This window comes from Fundulus heteroclitus, chromosome 9, assembly GCF_011125445.2.
Source record: "Fundulus heteroclitus isolate FHET01 chromosome 9, MU-UCD_Fhet_4.1, whole genome shotgun sequence".
Classification (NCBI taxonomy): Eukaryota; Metazoa; Chordata; class Actinopteri; order Cyprinodontiformes; family Fundulidae; genus Fundulus; species Fundulus heteroclitus.
Genome location: NC_046369.1, coordinates 26974111 through 26996920, shown reverse-complemented (window position 1 = coordinate 26996920; position 22810 = coordinate 26974111). Strand labels below are relative to the sequence as shown.

General features: G+C 39.5%; 1 protein-coding gene across 1 annotated transcript; it reads left to right on the top strand.

The window, feature by feature from the left end:
• The first annotated feature begins 16120 nt into the window (after positions 1 to 16120).
• fstl3 (follistatin-like 3 (secreted glycoprotein)) lies at positions 16121 to 21303 on the top strand. Its single transcript, XM_036141364.1, has 5 exons — positions 16121 to 16397; positions 16730 to 16915; positions 18167 to 18382; positions 19729 to 19956; positions 20031 to 21303. Exons 1-5 carry the CDS (start codon positions 16328 to 16330, stop codon positions 20081 to 20083), a joined length of 753 nt encoding a protein of 250 aa, XP_035997257.1. The 5' UTR covers positions 16121 to 16327; the 3' UTR covers positions 20084 to 21303.
• The last annotated feature ends 1507 nt before the right edge of the window (positions 21304 to 22810 follow it).

The window sequence follows — 22810 nt, the reverse complement described above, 5'->3', positions numbered from 1 at the left end:
AATCACATCAAAAATGAAAGCGTTCTCATAACTTTGAATTAGTTGTTTATAAATACATATGTGTCAGTGTTGCTATTTCTGATTTCAGTAGCCGAAACGGGCCAAACTTATCAGCCATACGTGTTTTCCCCTATCTGTCTGAAGACATACTGTAGGTGAAGGAGTATAAAACAAACAAAGATGACTGTTCATTCTATTTGCTGCTTTCTTTTGAAATGGCGCAGCTTTGGAGTCGGCGCAGCTATTATTACCAGGTGGAGATCATTCTTGAGGGAGCAGGGATTTAAAATGGATGTGGAGGTTGCAGACTTTCTGCTGGGCTGAGAAGTTTAATATAACAGTGAAGTTTATTTTTGCTTTATGTTAGAAACAGGGCAGTGTGGTCCAGCAACTAGTCTGTCCTCCCAGCAGACATGGCTCCTTTTTCGTCTCTCTTCTCTATGTGTGTACGCGGAGTGGCGGAGGGATATTTCAACCAGTGGGTTCACGTTTTTTGTTGCACAACAGCAGAAACGGGACTCTTTACTTGTATTTATAGTCGCTAATTTTAGAGCCCCAATAAGCGACTGCACATTCAGGAAAGAGCACGTAAAACCGTGACTTACGGAATTTACAAACAATTTTAGGAAAAAAGCAAGCGGACTTGGCAACAGTGCCAAAGACCATTTCACACGATGACCGTAGCTATTAGCTATTAGCAGTTGCCAATACATGGAGGACATGCTTACATTGTCACATTTATTATACTCCGCGGCTCCTGCTGTAGTTATAACGGCGAGTTCTTTGTAATTTATTTAACATATGAAAATCTTACACACAGGGGATTTAAACAGCACTTGTCTCACAACATGAAGTAGGCTAAAGGAATTTAAAAAGCAACACCTCATGCTGTGATGAAAAGAAACTCTAGAACACCTGACATACAAGGTCAATGACCCTTTCCAATCAGCAAAGAAAGGGTTACAAAGCTAACTCTGATGTGCCGTTTAGACCAAATGTATTTTGAGCGTCAGTGGCATCTGGTTTACAGGCATAGTCTATGGTGGATGCACATCTTGGTGCTTCGAGAGGTTCTATGGTGCTTTTCACCCGTCGGGTGTGCCTTGTTTTGAGCTTTCAAGTGTCTGAGCCTCCAAAGGAGCAGACGCTAGAACTTTTTAGTTCATCAACCAATCAGAGAGACCCCACTGTGTGATGTATTGGCAGATGTTCCAACGGGATTGAAGGGCCATGAAAAACCGGGAAGTCGATAATGGAGGACAAACGTATCGTTGCTGTTTGTGCCCCTCCTATTATCTATGGTCAGTTGAGCTGTCATTACAGAGACAGTGAAGGACCTGGCCTGGATGAGGATCAGCGAGGAAGTTAGGATCTCGGATGAGTTATAAAACTTTTCATGTAGGGCCAGGGATGGTTTGGATTGATTTATTTTCTTGATAAATGAAAATATCATTTAAAAACTGCATTTTGTACTTATTTGGGTTATCATTGTCAGAAATAGAACCTAATTTTCATGACCAGAAGCATATAGGGCTGTCAACAAAACTAAACACAGAAGTAATCTTTAATTGGGAAAACACTATGTCACAGCACTGGAGAAAACTCTGGTGATGTAACTAGTTGGCATATATAATACATTTGAAATATATTGACACATTTAGATAATAGAGGGGATTCACAAGTGGAGTTCCTAGTAGATGATTTCACAACAGATGGATCTACTGTCAGTAACATCATCCGTGTGTCTTTAGTGGATGGCTCACTCCTGGTTGGATTGCAGCCCAAAATTACATGCGGATGTGGCTTTTTCCTCTTATCACACTTGCTGCATAGAAACACCCAGTTCATGTAACAAGCAGCATCCTCTCTGTGTGAGTAATGTTCAGTGATGGAAGAGCCATTTGTTTTGTAACAGCTCAGAGTGATGCAAGCTGAGTCCCTGGAGGATCAGGCATGTAGCTTTGAGTGACTGTGTGCATGTGGGTGAGTGTGTGTGTGTGTGTGCGTGCGCGTGAATGTGTATGTGTGTGTGTGTAGGGTGAAAAAGCTCTTTTTTAACCCAAACAGAGCGAAGGAGTGTGTGCATGTGAGTGGGAACAAGAGTGGAAGGTGTGAGTGTAGTGAAGAGAGTGTTATGTGTGGGACGTAAATGTGTAGCCATCCATTTACTGTACATGGAGCTGCATATGATATGAAATATTGAACCCTTTGTGCTCTTGTCACATGTACAGACCATGTTTTCCTGCCTTGTTATCGTCTCCACTTTATTTTTCCTTCCCCATTGTCAATATCCATTATTTCCAGAAATTACTTTTTCCCCTCCTGTTTCCTGAGGGTAAGAGCTCATCTATCTGCGCCCATTATCTGGCATTAAACATCTCATCTTACTCCGCCACCTCCACTGCTGCTGTTATATAAAAAAGCATTAAAAGGGGCAATTACGTGAGACTTTGTACCAGCTCAACAATAAACCAAAAAGGATTTTACCAGAATGGCTTTTGCTTTCCTGCCCTGCTTTATCAAGCACTTCAGTGTTGAGCAGGCTTTCATTCCTCCTTTTGTTCAATTAAATGGTTTACATTAATTGTTAACAAATTATGGTTATGACAGTGCATTTTTTGGTGGATTTAACAACTTCTTACAAGCATATTTAAAGATATATTTTGGAACATGTTATTTCTAAAGAAGGTCCTGGATGCAAATTCTAGATGTTCTATGTGAAATTTGCATGCTCTGTTCTCCCTGTACATATATGTATGCGCAATCTGGGTACTCCTGTTTCTCTCCAGAGTGCAAACGTACGCTGTCATTGTTTTTGTCAATGAGATTTTTGTGCAGGTAACAACTTTGGATGATTGAGGAATGTTTAAATGATTTATCGATACAACAAAGAATGTGAACATATTTTCCAGACTTGGGGCCTGATTCCAGGATGGCACTGAGGGGTAGAGGTAGGTGGTTATTGCAAGAAGGAGAGTTTGATGAATTTTGAAGTGGATTGAAAGAAGATGGAGGCTTGCCGGTGTCAGAAATGGAAAGGGTCCAGGGGGAGAGGTGAGTATTTCCGCATAAGGATGAGGTTGACAGGTTGAGTTGCATGGAGGGTTGATGATGTATGTTTTCTTGCTACAAGAGGAATAAAATGATGACAGTGGAGCAGTGGATCATTGGAGGTTGGACAGTGTACATGGATGGTATGTTGAAAGATCCAGTTTGCAAATCCAGGGAGGACCAACCAGAGAGTTCAGGGGAATAAAGAAGCAGAGAACTGGAAACCAGAGTGAGAGTTCTGGACTGAAGGCTGGTTTCTCCTGGGAAGGAGAACACAAGAGTTAAGCGCAGCAACATGTGACCTGGAATGCAACAAAGTGCTGAGGCCTGATCACCACTGTGTAAGTAAGAACAATCTGGCATCTGCCTTAGAGGATCCACTCCTCTTTATGCTCCTCATTACTGTCCTGAACAAGCTCCAGCTGTGAGGACATACAGTACCTGCAAGTCACACCTCAAAAAAAGATACACATACAATACATATACATATACAAACAAGGCTGCATAAAACACCCTGGGTATGACATATACATTTTCAGTCTAAATGACCTTTTTGTCTAAAGGTGTGCATGCATGCTTGTTTGTTTGTCCCAAGTGTCTTTGTGTTGGCCCCAAGACAGATTAGTGTTTCCAGTAGTAACAGTTACTTTGTACCACTCCCGTTTTATATAGGTTGGTGAGACAGAGAAAGGATGTTCAGGAGATTAATAATTGAAATGAAAATGTAGTGACAAATGTGATAGGAAGATGGATGGAGTACAGTACTATGAAGAGTTGATGAATGAGCAAAATGAAAAGGAACAAAGACCAGAAGATGCAACCATTGTGGATCAGGAAGTAGCAAAGATTAATGATTGAAGTAAGTAAGGCATTGAACAGAATGAAAGGTGGAAAGGGAGTTGGTTGTCATGATATACCTCTAGAGGCATGGACGTGTCTGGGAAAGACAACTTGACTGGGATGCTCAATGAGAAGTTAGAGATGCCTGAAGAATGGAGAAGTGTTCTGGTACTAATTTTCAAAAACAAGAGTGATGTACAGAGTTGGGGCCACTGCAGAAGACTAAATGTGATGAGTCATACTATGTAGTTATGGGAAAGAGTTGTGGAAGCTAAACTGAGGTCAGAAGTCAGCATCTTTAAGGAGCAGCAGTATGGCTTCATGCCAAGAAAAAGGCATGAGGCAGTATTTAATTTGAGTACGTTGATGGAGGCGTACAGAGAGGTTTGAGGGAGTTTCATTGTGTTTTTGTGGATCTAGAGAAAGCATAGGACCATGTGCCATGAGAGGAGCTGTGGTATTATTGAAGAAGTTTGTTAAAGTGGTGCAGAACATGTATGAGAGCTTTAAGGCAGTGGTAAGGTGTGCTGTAAGTGTGGCAGAGGAGTTCAAGATGGAAGTGGGATGGCATCAAGGATCGAATTTGAGCTCCTTGTTTGCTGTGGTGATGGACAGGTTGACAGATGAGGTTAGGAAGGAATCGCCATTGGCTATAATGTATGCAGATAATATTGTGATATGCGGTGAGAGCAGCTAACAGGTGGATGAAAACCTAGAAAAATGGAGGTTTGTTGTTAGCTGTAGCAAAAAACATTAGAAGCAACAATGGCAGGGATGCATCAGCTGGGTTTGATGTCAGGGGTATCGGATCTCGGCATGGAGGCAGATCAATCAGAAGTTTGTGTTCCTAGTAAAAACGTATCTGCTGTAGTTGAAGTTGACCCACAAGAAGGGACCGGTTTAATATTAAGCACAAAAAAGGCAACAGCTTTATAATGCAACTCAGTGTGCCTAAAGCAAAGAGTTTTCTGCATTAAAAAAAAACTTAACACCAAACCTATGCAAGCATGTGGAGTTAAGCACAAAAGGTGTAACGTACATAGCTTCTACTGTACTGTGTCTCTGCTGCTGACTGCTGACATCATTCTCTGCTCCCTGTGCTGCTTTAGCAATTATCCATTGATTGGCTGCACCTGTTACTGCCCTGATTACTGGCGCTGCATTGTCTGTGTGCTGCTCTATTTAAACCTGTCTCTTCCTGAGTTCAGGCACCAGATTCTCAAAAGTCTTAGAGTGAGTATACCTTCCAGTGGTCATTCACTGCCTTCCTGTGAGTGACTCATGTTGTTCTTTGAACTCCTGCCTGTTTGCCTCAGTGGCCCTGAGAACAAAACGCAGAGGAATCAGGGCTGGAGGCTGCAGAGATGAAAAGTGTGAGGTTATCTTCAGGAATAACGTGAATGTGTAGGACCAGGAATGAGAAGATCAGAGGGGCTGCTGATGTTAGATGTGTTGGAGATAAAGGCAGAGAGGCCAGACTGACATGGTCTGGACATGTACAGAGGAGGGATGGTGAGTACATTGGTAGAAGGATGTTGAAACTGAAACAGCCATGCAGGAGACCTAGAGGAAGACAAAAGAGATTGATGGATGGATGGAGTGAAAGAGGACATGACGGTAGTTATTGTGAGGGAAGAAGATGCAGAAAATAGGGTTATATGAAGACAGATAACTCACTGGGGTGACCCTTGAGAGGGAAAATCCGAAGGAAAATGAAGGAACACAAAACACCGCCACTCAGTTGTGATTCTGAATTCAAAAAGATGTCCAAATACTCCTGTACTGTGAACTGGTAGCTAGCTTCCATGGTGCAATGGCCCTTATCTTCCTTAAGAGCATACAATCGCCAAATGTTGTATTTTGTCGCTCCAGAGCTTGACACATTTGTCTAGACATACTGAGGTTCTGCAACCACTACCATTACATCCCACAAGTGATAAATATGAAACAGGAATGCCATTTGCAACACTCATAACCTAAATATTCCAATAACTCAATTTGTGTCTCTAACTATTAAATTGTTTTACACTGGGCTCATCATGTATATGACCAATATAGCACTGTTCACGGATGGCTGACAGAATGTAAACCAGATGTACCTACTATGAAGAAAAAACAGACAGGGAGAACATAAAGTTAAAAGTTGAAATAACAAACAATGCAAATTGAATTCAATTTAATTATATTGTGCCAATTCACAACACATGTAATTTCAAGGCACTTTACAAGTTTATTCTATCGAATCATACAAACAGGTTGGTTAAAACATTTTCTATCGATGGAAATCCAGCCGATTGCATCACATCATTTACTCCTCTTTGAGGAGCCTGATGTGACAGCAGTCGCTTACATTGTGTTGTTAGCTTTGTTGCACTTCCTCGTACTGAGCTTGTATGTAGTGACAGTGGAGAGGAAAACTCCCTCTTAAGAGAAAGAAACCTTGAGCAGAATCAGGCTCAATGTGGATGGCTATGTGCTATAAGTGACTAGGGGTTTGAGAAATGAGAGCATACACACAATCAAAAAAACAACACAGAAGTACTTACCATAGAAAAAGAAAAGTAAAAGGGTAATACCAGAGGAAGCTCCATTAGTGTCTTCATCTGGGAGAGAAACATAGCTAAGCAGATAAGCTCTAAGCCAGTTTTTAAGTCTAAAGGATAAAGAAAACAGTTGGTAACAAATAGTTAGTTGCAGTAAAACCTCAGCCAATAGCTGTATCTTGTGGAGAACAAGCCCCATACTCACTCCTATCGACATCCTCAACAACACTGTCTGCTCTAAATCCCTTACCCCATAATTCCACATCCTCTGCTCCTGTATGAATTCCTTTCCAGACCGCCTCCGTAAGTGCGTGAAAAGCAAAGCCTCCTATATCTACGGTTCCTCCGCCAAGCTCCGCTCCGAAGTTCTTTGGACCCCGAGGAGAGCATATGTGATCATTGTCATTACAAGCAGAATGCAAATCTATTTGGAGAGGATTACGACGTTTCAAATAAAATGTCGAAATGAAAAATCTGCTTCTTTATTTGGTGCAAAAAGAGTGGTTTGCATCTGATAATTAAATAAAACAGTTAATTTAATTGTGAGTATAAAATAAATATTTAATTTGTGGTTAACAATCTCAATTTGCACCATTTAACTTTGACAAACTGGAGGTTGTTGATGTTCTTTTACCTGTTTGCAATGATTGGAATTATGGAGCTTGACCCGGCCGGAGCCCGACATCTATGTGAAATAAAAATTCAACCTGGACCAAGAATCACACAGACAGAGGAAGAAATTAGAGAGATTTATTGAAATAAATCAGAAAGTTCTTTGGTACTTGGATCCTGGCAGAAGAAATGAAAGCTGTGAATTTCTATGAGCTTGGATGATCATTTTAGGATTAGGATTAGTGAAGTCTTCCCCTGGGGGACACTGGTGGTGGAGGCCAGAGGAGATAAGGAAGCCAGGTGGAGTCGGTGAAAGCAGAGGAGGAGATGGGGTGGAGGTGGGTTCAAAGCTCAGCTGAAGATCAGGAGAATCGGTGTATGAAGGGCTTTATAACCAAAGCCTTGTTGAGGTATGAAGAGCTGCATATTGGCTGGATTGCGGTTAAACAATGAGATGGTCAGGGAACAGGTGAGCTTTCCAGTCTGAATTTTTGTCTAAACTCCTTAACATGTAGAAACTAAAATATATGTATCTGTTCTTTTTATTTTTCATCTTCTCAAAAGTTTGTATGTTTAAATGTAACTTCTGTACACATAATTATTTAAAACCAAGGTCAAAATGCTGTTTTGTGGATATTATCTTGTATTCTACTGAAGTATTTCCAGCAAAAAGTGATTTAAGCACAAAGACTTGCTGCCCCGGCCAAGTGAACCCGTTAAACTTTGAAAGGTGAGGCTCTTTGTTGCCTGACATTAATACTGCATAGCCTCCAGCATGGTTCCTTTGCTATGAAGCTGATCATAGCATTCATATTTACTCTGAGTGAGGTAATTAATTCTAAACACCCATCTGCCCTTTAACGTGTTTAAATATTTATACAGCAGTCATTCTTTTTTTGACTGCCATTTATCACCAGCTATCTTTATCCTCTCTGCCGAACTCTTTAAGGAAACAGCTTCTATATGTGCCACACAAATTGATTTAGGTCTCTGCAATAATTCATGCTTGTTCACAAGCAGAGAAGAAGAAAAAAACAAATAAATGTAATTGATCATCTTATTAGTGTCTTGCTACAACAGGCAAACACAAAGAGATGCAAACAGCAAAGAGATGAACAAATGAAACTGTTTCGGCAGCGACAAGATTCAAAAGTTGTATCAGTGACTGGATTCTTGACTCAGATATGTTTGGTATTGTGACTGATGTATTGTCAGGCTGAAAGCAGTGAATTAGTCGTTCTGAGCTCTGTCAGACAAAACTCAGTCATGAAAATGAGAATAATGAGAATAAAAGCATCTTCCCCTCCTCATTTTTATTATATTTATCTGTTTCTAACAGCTTTCGGCATTACACTGGCAACAGATACACTTCAGTCATTTGTGGCCATGGTAACTGCTGCTCTTGTGCAGTCAAGAGTCTTTAAAGGGCCAGCGTGCAGACAGGCTGGAATACTGGAATATGACATTTTGGACTAGATACAGTGTGATGGAAAAATATGTCATCATGCAGGAACGGATTCCAGATCTCCTCTTTATTATAAAGATGGGAAGCCTCGAAAACTACATCTTCGAAATATGTGTTTTGAAATCTTACACAGTTTTTTGAGGGTGGGATGTGAGGAGATATTCAATTTGTAGTACCAACAAATCTATTAATGAGATATAATGATGCAAGATAATTAAAATAATTAGTCTTGGTGCAGCATATTACATACCTGAAAAAAACAGATGCCTGCTGGCAAAGCAATACAAAATATACTTTGCTATTGTCAGATTTAATCTGAAATGTAACCATGTAATTTAACTTTATTTATCTAAGACCTTTTGAGATAAAAATAAATAACCAAGCAAAGCCACAAAAGACTCAAACATGAAATTTGTCTGATTAAAATAAAAATAAAAGTGATTAAGGCTAAAGCAAATAAAATGAAGATACAATGCTACTCAAACTGCAAGTCCTTGCCTGCTTCTTGAACAAGTTGTTTTAACCCATAGAGAATATAAAATATGGGTCAGAGATGAAACACATAGAAGCTACAGTTGCTTTTAGTCTTAAGCCGTGATTTGGAAACATGTAGGAAACTGATCAGTTGATCTCAGTGTCCTTTGAAGACGCAATGGTGTTTTCTCCTTAGTAACCTGGAGAAACCAATCTGATAATTAGGATTTTAAATATTATCAAGCACCGATAGGATATGATAGGTTTGTCAGACAAATAAAACCATACCAAGAACAAAACCTTGGAACTCCATGAAAAAGAGTTAATAGTTGAAATCTTCACATATGATCTTTACTACAGTGTTTGGAAAACTTTTAAGGCATGTGTGGAAAAAGCATGGCATTGCTGACTGAGACACGAAAACAAAAATAATTTTGTTAAATGCAGTATGGTGTATTGCATTAGACTCCTAAATGCTGAGTCATGTTTAACCAATCCGGAAACTGTGGCAAGGGCTCAGTGTTTTGTTGAAGATTTAAGAGCTAAATTTCTGCAATTGTTATGTTTTTTATGAGACAGAGGAATTTCTAACAAAGATGGAAGTGTAAAAATTTTAACTGCTGTTTGGCATCAAGAAAGGTGTGTTGTGTTACCGGTCCATCGTTTCTACTGTGTTTATGATACATCAACATGAATTTTAAAACTACTTTGCACCAACACTCGAGAAGGTGACTTACAGTGGAGAGTGACTGGCTGCCCACAGAAAGTGAATCATATCAAGTTGAATGCCAATTAGCAGAATGCAATGTGGCAGCTTTAAATGAGCTCTGACAAACACTGTTTCCACAAGTGACATCTGAAGGTGACATAAAGCCGCTTGAAGTGTGAAGACAGCAGATGGTTGTTGGCAAATATCTTGCAATCACAAGATAGACGGGGTAGAAATAAATATGTCTGGAGTCGTGTTTGTAAAGCATCTGGAATGTTTCTGATGCAGTGTTGAAATTCACTGTTGAAAGAATGTCTTAGAAAAAAAATTCCTTATGTTGGTTTTGTTGAAGGTACTTTTGTTTCCACGGTCATGTTATTTGGGTATTTGGGTTGTTCTCTGCTGGAATGCCAAATGATTTTCCTTTTATAGAGTTATTTTTTATTTTTATTTTTTTGCTCTGTGTAACATCAGAATAGTTACCCTAAAGTTTCAAAAGCTGATCGTGACTGAATAAAGGCAGTGATAGGTCTGCCTGTGGTTTGTAATTGCAGGTCGGAATTTCCAAGTCCCACGTTGGACCTAAACCAATGGTACAGTGGATTTTATCCCTCCCCACTCTTCAGACTCCAGCATCAGGGACCTTCATTTCCATAATTTAATCTAAATTGAGGACCTTGGGCCACTGTAAAGCTTTTTCTTTGAATTCAACATTCTATTAAAATTCTGGGATAATGCATTCTATGAACAGTCAGCATTTTAAGCAATTATCTTATGTGGCTTTCCATACTTTAAAAGGGTATAAATTACTGTCTGAGGCACAACTATCAGGTCCAGTGTTTCCAATTATGGTGTAGGCCATGGTATAATGTATCTGAATTATATATTTTTTTATTGGTCTTCTCTGATGCTTTTCTAATTTTCAAAGACACGCAATTTTCAGAATCATTGTAATCCATAATCACCAAAAATCTACAAAAATACAACATATGTATTGCAAGAAATGTATCACTCTTTGAGTAATGAATCTGTATCACATATGAATTTCATGTTCTGAAATGGTTTGTTGAAATAAAAAATGCTTGTCAAGGATATTCGAGTTTGGATAGACAGAAAAAGCCTTTCTCAAAGAAAATGTCTCTCATTTCCTGCACCTACAACATACGTCTGCCTAACCTCATAAAGGGAGATATCAGCGGCTAACATTTTGGTGGAAACATTTCAAAACTAATGACTAAAGGTACTGCATTTCCAGAAATTGGCCATCAAATAAATTACAAATTAGATACTTCAATCACAACTTGTGACTATTATGTGGTGCTGATTTTTTTTCCGTGTGGAATTTGGGGAAAGATGAACCCCAAAGAGTTGTTACCGCACACAGCGGCGAAGCATAAAGTTCCGGGGCAGAAGCGAACAAGAGCCTCTGTGGGAGAACCTTATAGTCACGACTGCATCGGTGCCCCGCTCTCCTTTTAGACTGAGAGAGCACAGAGAGGCCTCAGGGGTGAGGAAAAGGTGACAACAGGGCATAAAACGAGCGTAAGGGTGTAGGGGAAAATTGAAGGGGGCGTGTGTAGTTTTTTTTTAATGAGTGGAGCGTGCACCAACATTAACCATCCCCATTAACGAACTGCTGCAGGGACCTCACATCAGCAACAATAAACACAGGAAGGAAGCAATGAAAGAAGAGAGTGAGGTGGAAGAAAAGGAGGAGGAGGAAAGTTGAGCGCAGAGCAACTGAAGGGGTGACTCTTTCTGCCCTCGTCACTTTTCCTACTCTCATTGCCGGTTCAATCAGTAACACACATTAGGCGCAAATTGAGTGGATAGATGATGAAGCTGCTTTCAGCCAGTCTGGGGCAGGCGGACAATTACCACCGCTCAGCTGTGTTTAGCTGTGTGACGTGCAGAACAACATGACTTAGGATGGGTGACAAGTGCCTAGACGTGGGTAAAAGGGGATTTTTTTTCTTCCCTACTGATCAAAAGTAATTATAAATACAGGCCTAGTGTTTCATATTCTTGATTAGCCCAAGGCAGTGCAAGGGGATTACTTTGTAAAATACTAAATGGATGAGAGGCAAATGCAGGGAAAACGTCACCGATAGCGAAAATGGAGTGAAATGTATGATGTTCATGTAAGGAGTGAATAAGAACAGTGTTTTGTTGTAATATAGCAATAAAAAATTAAAAAAATGAATGTACATCATGTTTTTATGTTGCAGACTTAAGTCTTAGGCAGCCTAAGAGAAACCCTGGCAACAAGGGATGGAAATTTGAGACACGTCTGGTGAGCACCCTCATGTGGGCGTTTTGGTCTAATGCAACTAAACGCCTCGGTCCACTGTGGTGAAAAAGCAGTGTATATTACATCAAACTCGTTTTGTGTGAGCCAGATTCATAAGGTTAAGCCCAGAATTATTCATACACCCGGGCAGTATCAGTTTTGAATAGTTTTTCATTCAACCATCTTACCATTTACCATTCGACCACTAATTTCATCTCTGATAGGGAATGAAAAGTACATGGGGGGCGTCTGTTTGCTGAAGATCTCATATATAGTTTACAACTCTAATTTGTATCCTCTTCTAAAAGGCGGAGAGATTATGTCTGTGGCAAGAGAAGAAATAATTTTTTTATGGATCAACACCCAGTGTGTCCAGGTATCTACGTTTATAGTGACCTTGGCATTCTTCACAGATGAATTGTAAACGGCATGTCTTTGAACTTATATGATCAACATCCTGGTTATTTCCACAGCCTGCAAACAGCAATAGGCTCTTGAAAGTAAGTCCAATCCACTTCTGGAAACATGCAAGGCAGCAACATACCGTGAAGAGTTTCAGTCATTTGATGAGCAAATTATTCCCTACAAAGTCCTTCTGTCTGTACGCAACACATTCCAAGACCTAGATTGAGTTGTGCAATCCTCACCCACCTCACAACAAGTGGTGCTACATCTAAGTCCTTTTATTTATTTTTTTGGATGTTACATTTTCTTGATACCCCTACCTGATGTCTGAATTGGAAGAGATGAAAGCCCTCCTCTTCAAAGCTTCTGTAGCTCCTGCACTGGTGAATGTTGCCTCCTTTCAGCAAGGCAGAAGGGGAAGAGTTTAGTTAGTTTACGTAGGCTTGTCTTCTTTTTAAAGAAGTATTCATACATTTATGCTAATATATCTGCTCTGGGTAATTAAAACATGTTAATGCTAGTGTAATGATATAGGATTTATTAAGCTTTTCTACACTAAGTTCATGCAGTTTTATGTTGAGTGCTCAGCCACATGTTGTCCACTGGATTAGACTCACGTGGAAATCCTCCCCCACCCCCATCCCCCCAAAAAAGAAAGAGTTTTAAAGAAACACATCAAACATTAGTTTTTTTTAAATGCCCTTATGAAAATTAAAACACTAGAATGTGTTTGGAGCCAGGCTTATTACAATTTATTCCTTAGTGGTTTAAATGCTGATTTGAATAATAATAATAATAATAAAATAATAATAATAATTATTATTATTATTATTATTATTATTGTTATTATTATTATACATTTTATTTAACAGTGCCTTTATACATACAGGGAACAGAGACAAACAGTTATGACAAGGGACAAGATTTTATATATATATATATATATACATATATATATATATATATATATATATATATGTGTGTGTGTGTGTGTGTATATGTTTTATTTGTAATATTGCGCTCAATGTTTAGTTTTTTTTAGATATTTTGAGAATTACCGTTGTGTGTGACAGCCTCTTCCACTAGATGGCAACAGTGAATTTAATCTTTTTCTTCATAGTCACAGGACCTTAGACAGTAGCCTATGACACTGAACCCACCAGCAACACCTGCAAAGAAATGCTCTTACTCTATTTAATTTATGACACACAATGTATAAGATGCCTTCAATTTCAGGCCTACTCGATAAACCCAACCAGTTTCTAAATATTATAAGTCCTCCAAACTGAGACACAATAAGGTTTAAAATAAATGCTCCATGTTTAGAGGGTGCACCAGAGTTTGTACCGTGCGGTATTAAATCGTACAGCTCAGTAATAAATATGCAAACCATATGATGAACTGAGCAGATATGCATAGAGCCAGAGAAGCAGCAGGCCACCCACAGCTTTTGCTCGCCGCTTTCTCTTTACGTCTGTCCTCACCACTTCAGGCAGCATTCCTGTGTTGCTCTGGGGATCTCCGCTGATGGAGGCCAAAGTCAGTCACAAAAGCACAGATACGACGCCATATGCTACCTTCATTAGCTCCTGCGGCGATCAAAAGGGATCATTAAAAGCAGAATATTGAAAACAGCGACAGACATCTGGGCCCTCTCACATGAGTTTGTCATTACTACGCGCTCCAGATTCAGGAGGTGAACGAGTGCAGGAGCGAAGAAGTGCAGGGTAGATGGTCCTTATACGATGGCAATACATATTAGTTTCCAGTCACCTGTTGTGTGATTGTCTGAGAGATGGAAATGCATGAAACTTGCATGCCAGGCCGTTTAGCTGACAGGTGCAACATGCACGCTATGTCTAATGTTTGCACATGCGCTCCATGTGTGATAACAGACTAACAATGGAGGAAAGAAATATGTGTTCTTGAAACTATCCAGCATAATTTTGTTTATTTAGTTTGTTTTGCTCAAAGGCAGACCACCTTCATACACTGTTATTTTCACAGCAGCCAGTGAGTCAGTATTTATGGGCAGAAACCAAACATTAACAGCACTTTATGACATAGCACACCGACAAAATGAGTTATTAGATACACTGCTGTGTACAGAGACTGGCAAAAATATTAACACACTTTCGCCGTATTTTTCCTTTTTTTTTCCCAAGTCATAAACACAAACCTCAATATATTTTATTTGGACCATTTTGTAGTAGGAAAATAAATAACTGTGCATAATTATGAAGCCATAGGAAAATCATACTTTGTTTTACTGTTTTACTGGATCAGAAAAGTGTGCACTTGCCATCCTGTGTTGATAATTTGTGGAACCACCTTGTGTTTGCTTTTTCCTTACTATTATTTTGGGAAAGCTCAAGTTAGGTCAGATTAAATGGTTGGATGGGAAGCATCAGTCAATTTCAAAGTTAGGACTTTGACTAGGCCGTTTTAAAACATGAATATGCTTCTAAACTGTTCTATTGTCGATCTGGCTGTATATTATGGGCTGTTGCCCCAATGGAAAGTGAACATCAATCCCAGGCTAAAGTCCAACCACCTTCCCTTCAGCTCTGACCATCATCTCTGTCTGGGTGGGCAAAGGAATCCCCACTTCACGATACTCCCATCACTGTGTTTGATGGTGATTATAGTGAATTGCAGAGCAGGCTTTCTGACACACATAGCGTTTTAGATTTGAGGCAAAACGTTTCACATATTTTTTAACTTAATTGCTGTCTTGTCAACAAATTGTCTCAGCGGAGATGTGGATCTCTGCAACTCCTGCAGAGCATTGTTTCCTGCCCTGTCAGTTTTATTTATTTATTTATCGTTGGTGCATGGCCAAGCTTTGGTAGGTTTGCAGTTCTAAAATACTTCTTCCATTTAAGGATGACAGATCAAAAAGTGCACCATGAGATGTTCAAAGTGTGGGACGTTGTTCCAGAGTCTTTATCCCTGACCCGTCTGCTGTGCTCCTTGGTCTTCATTGTGTTATTTGATCACTAATGTTCCCTAACAAATCTCTAAAGCCTAAAAAGCACAGCCTGTTTTTATGGTGGGATGAAATTACACACAGGGGGATTCTCTTTAACAATTAGGGGACTTTTCAAGGTATTTTGATTTCATTTAGAGGTATCAGAGCTGAGTGCAATTGCATGTCCCATTTTCAGATTTCAGTTAAAAACTTTAACAGACTTGTGTATTTTTTCTTTCTTCCACTCTCCAGTTATGCCCAACTTTGTGACAATAAAACATCATAATAAAATACATTTAAGTTTGTGGTTGTAATGTCACAAAAAGTGTGCGACTTTGTGCTCTAAAATATTTTTGTAAGGCAGAATAAATATTGATCAATGCAACATTAAATTGAATAATTAATTAGATAACAACTAGTCCTAAGAAATAAAGTAGGAACAATGGGGAAACTATGCAGTCCTTGAGATAATAGATATAGGAAAACACTACATGTTGAAATCCATGCTGAATGAGGACCATACTTCGAGAAAGAGACACAAAATATTTTACACAGCCTAATTAGTGCCAAATTAGTCTAATGTGTTGTCAAAATATTTTGTGAGGTCACATAAGTGCCCTCCGCCTGGAGCTGGAGGGCATGGATCATTTCCCGACTCTGGAAATTGAGTCAGAGTCAAATTGTGTCCTGCCCTGGCTTATTACTGGCTGAGAGGATCGCCCATCCCAGCAACACAATTCCATCTGGGCTAAACATTTATACGGAGGGGGAACGACATCACTTATCCACAACACATCCATTCACTTCAGGGGAAACAACTTGCTGGGTGAAGTTAGAGGGATCTGCTCTGTTCATCGGGAGAACATCACTTCTTTTTGGCCGATCGTTTTTGCAGATATTTGTTTGGAGGCGCTTCTTGTTTTTTTCTTTTTTTTTAAGAACTTGTTTTTGACTGCTTAGATTGACAATGAGGTGTTTTATATTTGCGTTGGGTGCGATGCTCTCTCTGTGTCACGTTGGAAGAAATCCAGTTGGTGGTGAGTGGACATTGTTGTATGTTTTTGTAACTTATAGGAAAGCTTTTCCTAAAGGGCATCTTTCCTTAAGAAATACAGCAGATGGTGTGATTAGAGCCTTGTGTCTGGACCTGTTAGTTCACCTCAATGTACATATCCTTTTTTTATTAGAAATGACTAAAGAAAAAGAAGATAACAAATTGAGACAGCGTTTTAACTACACTTTTGAGTGACTAAAAGTTATTTCATAGTTTGTAATAAACATTTTACGTGCCCACAGAATGGGTAATGTATGTGAGTTTAGCTGTTGTTTCGTACATTTTTTTATTATTTTTTTGACGGACTGTTTCCAGCGGGGATGTGCTGGCTGCAGCAGGGTCCCGACCACCGGTGTGACATGGTGCTGATGAGAGAGGTGAGCAGGGAGGAATGCTGCAGCGGCGGGCGTCTGGACACGGCGTGGTCCAACACCAGCCTGCCCCTGAATGAAGTCAGCCTGCTGGGCTTCCTGGGTATCGTCTCATGCAAACCATGCAAAGGTAAATTAATTTACTGTTATACATTAAATCTGTCTCTGAAAAGAAAGAAAGTGATTTTTACATAAATTATTTTGTTTGTTTACTTCAAGGAACTTTGATAAGAAAGATTTTAAGCATTGTACTAAACCTGTCTGCGGTCAACAGGCTATTGACATTTTTTTTTTTATAATAAAAACTACCAGATTTAATTTGAATCAACAAAACAAGCCTTCAGTGCTTGGAAATCTATCTTTGTATTATAAAATTCTGGAAATAGTAATTTTTAGAGGCATAGTCCTCTAAAAACGACTAAAAAAACAACCTTGATGACTCCAACTGTCTTCATAAACAACTTCAAATAAGTTTTCAGATCAAACACGTTTGTAAGAAGAACCAGGGACAATATATTCATCAGCAAATAAAATCCCCATCAAATTATTTGGGGATAAGAAGGAAATCATTTTTTTTTTTTCAATTCTTTCTCAAAGCTGTATTAAACAGTTTTCAAACAAACCAAGTTCCAACAGGCTAGAAATCTTGTTTCTTTGCCCACATGTCAGGGAACCAAACTGTATTAGGAATAGATTGATATATAAAAAGAAAGCTATTTGTCTAACAATATCTCCAGTCAAGACTCTGGACATAACCGTATGCAGATCAAACATGTGCCATAATATCCCAGTCGACTAAAAATTAGAGCAGAGGGATTCTGAGAACACATCTTTAGATCAAAGGGGAATATGGAAGTGGTGCTACATGCAAGAAATAAGTCCTTGAGTCTTTGCAGAACTCCTTGGAAGTTTATCAAGAATAATCTCCACAAGGTCTGAGAAGCCCTGTGTGCTTTGACTAATGCTGACTGTGCACTGTATAGGGTTTCACCTCCTCATGTGCATTGACATTATACAGAGTGTCAGGAGAGCCTGGGGGCTTCCTCATTTATCAGCCCGTAAACTTCTCTGACAGCTATTTGAACTCAGTCTACCTCAGAGCCTCTCCGTCTCCCTGCAGGGGCTCAGAGCCAGTCTGTGTGCAGCCCTACACAGAGTTCAGTTATGAAAACACGCCTGCCTCGCCGGTCCGCCAGACGCGACACCTTTGTGTGCAACAGTCAATAAACAGATGTGGTTATTGTAAATACTGTGCAGGCAGAGAATTGTCCTGCTGATAGGGATAGCCCCACATTTGGACTTTGTTTTGGATGAGAATGTCTGTTCACCACCTTGTGTCTGCAGACTTATTAATATTACCTCTACGTTGTTTTTTTTCTAGACTCGTGCGAGGGAGTCAAATGCAGCCCCGGGAAGGTTTGCAAGATGAAAATGGGAAGGCCCCAGTGTGTGTGCTCTCCTGACTGCTCTCACATTCCCAGGAAACACGCCGTGTGCGGCAGCGATGGCAAGTCTTACAGGGATGAGTGTGCCCTGCTGATGGCCCGCTGCATGGGACACCCAGACCTGGAAGTCATGTACCAGGGAGAGTGCAAAAGTAAGCAATGTCTAATAAGCAGGCAAAAAAAAAAAAAAAAAAATCACCAGAGTATGATGATATTAACATAATGCTTTTATACAAAATTGTAGACATGATCTGATTCATTAGACTTAAAACATAATCACATTAAGGAATCCTATAGCCGCTAAAATAATTCAACAACTTGATCATTAAGGTCAGTCTAATCTAATTTAACATTTAGTTAATGTTATTTTTGAATTAGTCCTTTAGATTAAGCAAAACCATAGAATAAGCACCTGCAAAATGTTGTAAGTTCAAGAGGTGATGTTTTGCTCCCATATTAACATCTGTCTGGTCAATTTAGACACCTTGTTGACACATCCACATATTACCGTTTTTAAGTCCTGATTCACTTCCCATCCATCAGGGTCTTTCTTCAGCTATTGGGAGCTTTACTTACATTATTAGGCAAAAAAAAAACACACTATTTTTCATATACCTTCTGCTGCATCTATCCATCATGTTTCATGGTTGTTTAGGTAGATTGTGACAAAGTGGAGGCTCAGCTTTTCTCTTTTTGGTTAATTTTAAAAGCAGCAAAAATAATGTCCGGTTGCTTTTGAGTTATTCATTTTTGGCTTATGGATATATTTGCCTTTAAGGGACTAAAATTTGTGTATATTTCATTCTTTAGTTTTCTACGACCAGACATATTGTGGAACACCTGAATTAGTCATTTCTATGAGCTAGTTTAGCAGGAAGTGTAGCAGACTTGCCTCAGCCAGATGACAGGCGCAACGTATCAACGAGTGGGGGAGGGGCTGGAGCTGAACTACCAGGTGTGGTCCTAACAGCTGGAGAAAACTCTGGTTACCACGAGACTTCCTCTAGCATCTCATTAAAGGGTATTTAATCACAGAAGGAATATGCGGTAAAATGCTAGCAGTTTTGAAACCATGCCCCGTAAGCAAATCTTCATTTAAACACATGAAAAAGATCACTTTGACTTAAAAAAAAATTTTAAGCGTAAGATGGAAAGGCATCCAGATAAAGACATGTAATGAGGTCTAAATCTTGCTGAAAGGTGACTTTGGTAGATCAAATGGACTAACCAAGCGAGTCTTTCAACATCTTTCCTAAATGTGAACAGGAGCCTCTTCATACTAACATAGGCCACTTTTCTACATGTTTTTGAGTTAAATAAAGGCAAGCATTAACCAACCTTAAATAGCCAAGTCCACGGATACCCAGTTTTTACTGTTTGAAATCTTGGTATACCTTTGTACCAGCAACTTACCCCTGCTTATTTAGTTCATTCTCATTGTAACCTGTTTTGTTCCGTAAATCCTCATGACCCAGTCCCCTCCTTATTCCTTTTACAGAGTCATGTTCCAATGTTGTGTGCCCGGGAACCCACACCTGTGTGACTGACCAGACCAACAGCGCTCACTGCGTCATGTGCCGCACCAATCCGTGCCCTGCACCAGTGACATCCGAGCAACAGATCTGTGGCAATGACAACATCACCTATCAGAGCGCCTGCCACCTCCGCAGGACCACCTGCTTCCACGGCCGTTCCATAGGAGTCCGTCACTATGGCCACTGCAACAGTAAGACTCTGATTCTGTGTCTATGTTGAATGTAAAGTGACTCCATCTCTAACCCACTTTTTTTTTTTGTTCAGGTCCACCTCGGAACTCTCACAAATCCAGAGGCAGTGAGGAAAACGCTGTGTAGAGGGTTCCTCGGGCAGGATATGAGCGGATCGAGCGAGATTTCGCACCACTAGCTTCCCATATGACCTCTTTACTTTGACAATCACATCCCCTCTCCTCGCTGTGCACAGAAGGATGACATATTCGATACAAAAGCCAACTGTAGGAAGCCACACATTGTCTTATCCATGTTTTTTTAGGATGCAGACACATGTGTATCTTGGTATGGAGTTCTTTGGGTGACGTGTGCATATTGTATATAGAGTACCAATACTATTTATTGTAGGAGGGTTATATAAAACTCTATTTATGATTATACATATTTACATTAGGGGCCACAAGCTTTTGGTATTCACAACTTCTTTATTTGGTTTTACAGTCCCCATTCCACACAAACCATTTCCCCGCATGGTTGTAAAAGACAGTGCCAGTATGTTCAGAGAAGTGATACCACTTAATGGTCTGCCAGTGTGGTTTCAGTTCACCACAAACAACACATCTGCAGTTCAGTTCTATATAATTCAGATTCCGTTTGTGTGCAGAAGAAGGGATGCAGTCTTAACCAACCTGCGTAGTCATGCCCCAACACCCCTCCTCCTACATATTGCTGTTTTTACTCTGGATCCAGGTCCAAGCTACTGGCCACCCTCTGCTTAGTAAAATTACGAGCTTGTTAATTGTTTTATTTTTATTTTTTGTTGGAGTCTCAGAGGACTGTTTGGTACAAACCCAAACCCTGTACAATACCTGCTCTGTGTAATGCTTGGCTGTGTTTGCGAGTACATTTTTGGAGGTCATGCAAGTTTGCTCAGATGCTGATGCAGATGTTTTACCACTTTGATTTGATTGGATTTTCTTTTTTTGTGTGCGTCTACCCGACAGAAAAATGCCCCATCTGACTTGAAGGAAAATTAAATTTGTCTGAGAATGCCCTACAAATTGGGCCGATTCAGCAGAGCTTATTATAGCGTCTTCAGCTGCTGTTTACTCTGCTAAACCTTCCCAAACCCACACGAACCTTCTAATGGTCCAGTTAAATCTTCCAAACTCAAAGCAGATGCCTGAATGCTTTAAACAGTCCTTGTTGGATATTATGACACATTTTACTGATTCTTCTGTAAATATACGCCTCTTCTGTGCCTACCTGTTTACCTACTGTGAAATCTGAATGATGACTGCAACAACATATTTTTGTATTTTTGTACTGACATTTAAAAAAATATAAAGTTTTTGATTGATCAAGATGTGTCTTCTTTCTTAAAATTATTTTAACATCTTGTTTCCGTATTTATATTCTTGCAAGTGTGAAAATACAGGGTCTGGCAAAATGATTTCTTCCTATTACAATCTTCCACAATTTGCTGTGGTCAAGTCATTTTCTTTAATGTATTTTATTTGAATTTTATATGATATGACGAAGCAGTACATAATTGTAAAGAAAATTATACACAATTTTCTAGTGGTTTACAACTGACACCCCTAAATAAAATCGACTGAAATAAATTGCCTCCAGAGTTCACCTAACTAGTAAAGAGAGTACCCCTTGGTTTAATTTAATCTCAGCATAAGTACTGGTCTCGAATTAACTCTTTAGTTCTCGTTTTTAACAAACAAAATCATGAGCACAGCAGACAAGTGAGGGATATAGTTGTGTTCAGTTCATCATTTTGAAACAGTTTGGCATAAGTGTAAACCTCCAAGATATCATCAGTCTAAACTGACTGGTGCACACTTATCAGAAAAGCAGATATCCAGAGCTCAAGAGGCAGAGTTTGTTAACAAAAAATCTCTTTCCTTATTTTATTTAATCAGGGAGAAAACGTGAAACACATTTATAAAATAGGAGTACGCATTATCCTGTCCATAGGCTCTCTACAGTGGTGGGCACAGTCGCAATAGCATGAAAATAGATAATTGCAGGACTAACGTTTTGTTCATTCATTCAAGCTATGTTTAGAAATTGTTTCTGGACTGGGTATCGTCCATTTCCTTGGTTTTTGTTCACAACAAGATTCATCCACAATTTGCACCACTGTGCAGGCTCACAATACTCATCCACAGATGTGTAGACAATTATTTGTAACAAAGCAGTGCTTCTTTTCAGCTTACGTTTCTTCTTGTTGTGATGCAGTCAGGTCCCACTGTCAGCTTCCATTGCTCAAAAACAGAGACTGGTATCCAATTATTTGATTTTTTTATGTAAGCAGTGTGGCGTTGTGTGACCCTAACATTTTAATTAGTATTGTGATCAAGCTTTCTTGATTTGTCACCAGCACCGCATTAGGTGGAAGGAGACTGGCCTCTGAGCTGGGCTTTTGAGTTGCTGCCTGGCTCGGTGGGACTCTGTTTATATCCAACACATCTGTACAAAACACCAGGCAACTTATTGCCATACAGCAATCCTCGAGAGACATTTAAACAGCATGTGTAAAATAGGAAAACATGTTTCTTCTACACAGCAATGACGAGGCCAATCTGTATTTAGGCTTTTCTAATTAAAAATAGTGCATATAAAATGTATGATATCACTCATGTTACAACAATGAGTAACCCTAATCGTCATGATTAGTTTCACTTTTGTTAAAGAATGATGACAGAGGTGAAAAGTGACCTCCATAAATACATTGTGTTCCAGGCTTCCAGAAGTGTTGCCACGTCCACTTATTATCAGCGTCTTTGTGCTTGTTCATTTATACTGTTTACAGGGTAGAGGTAATGGAGCTGGTTGGTTATTTCTCCCACAATAACT

Coding starts and splice junctions, on each gene's coding strand:
- fstl3 (XM_036141364.1), top strand. CDS start 16,328: ATGAGGTGTTTTATATTTGCGTTGGGTGCGATGCTCTCTCTGTGTCAC. Junction 16,398..16,729: donor TGGAAGAAATCCAGTTGGTG/GTGAGTGGACAT, acceptor GACTGTTTCCAG/CGGGGATGTGCTGGCTGCAG. Junction 16,916..18,166: donor CTCATGCAAACCATGCAAAG/GTAAATTAATTT, acceptor TTTTTTTTCTAG/ACTCGTGCGAGGGAGTCAAA.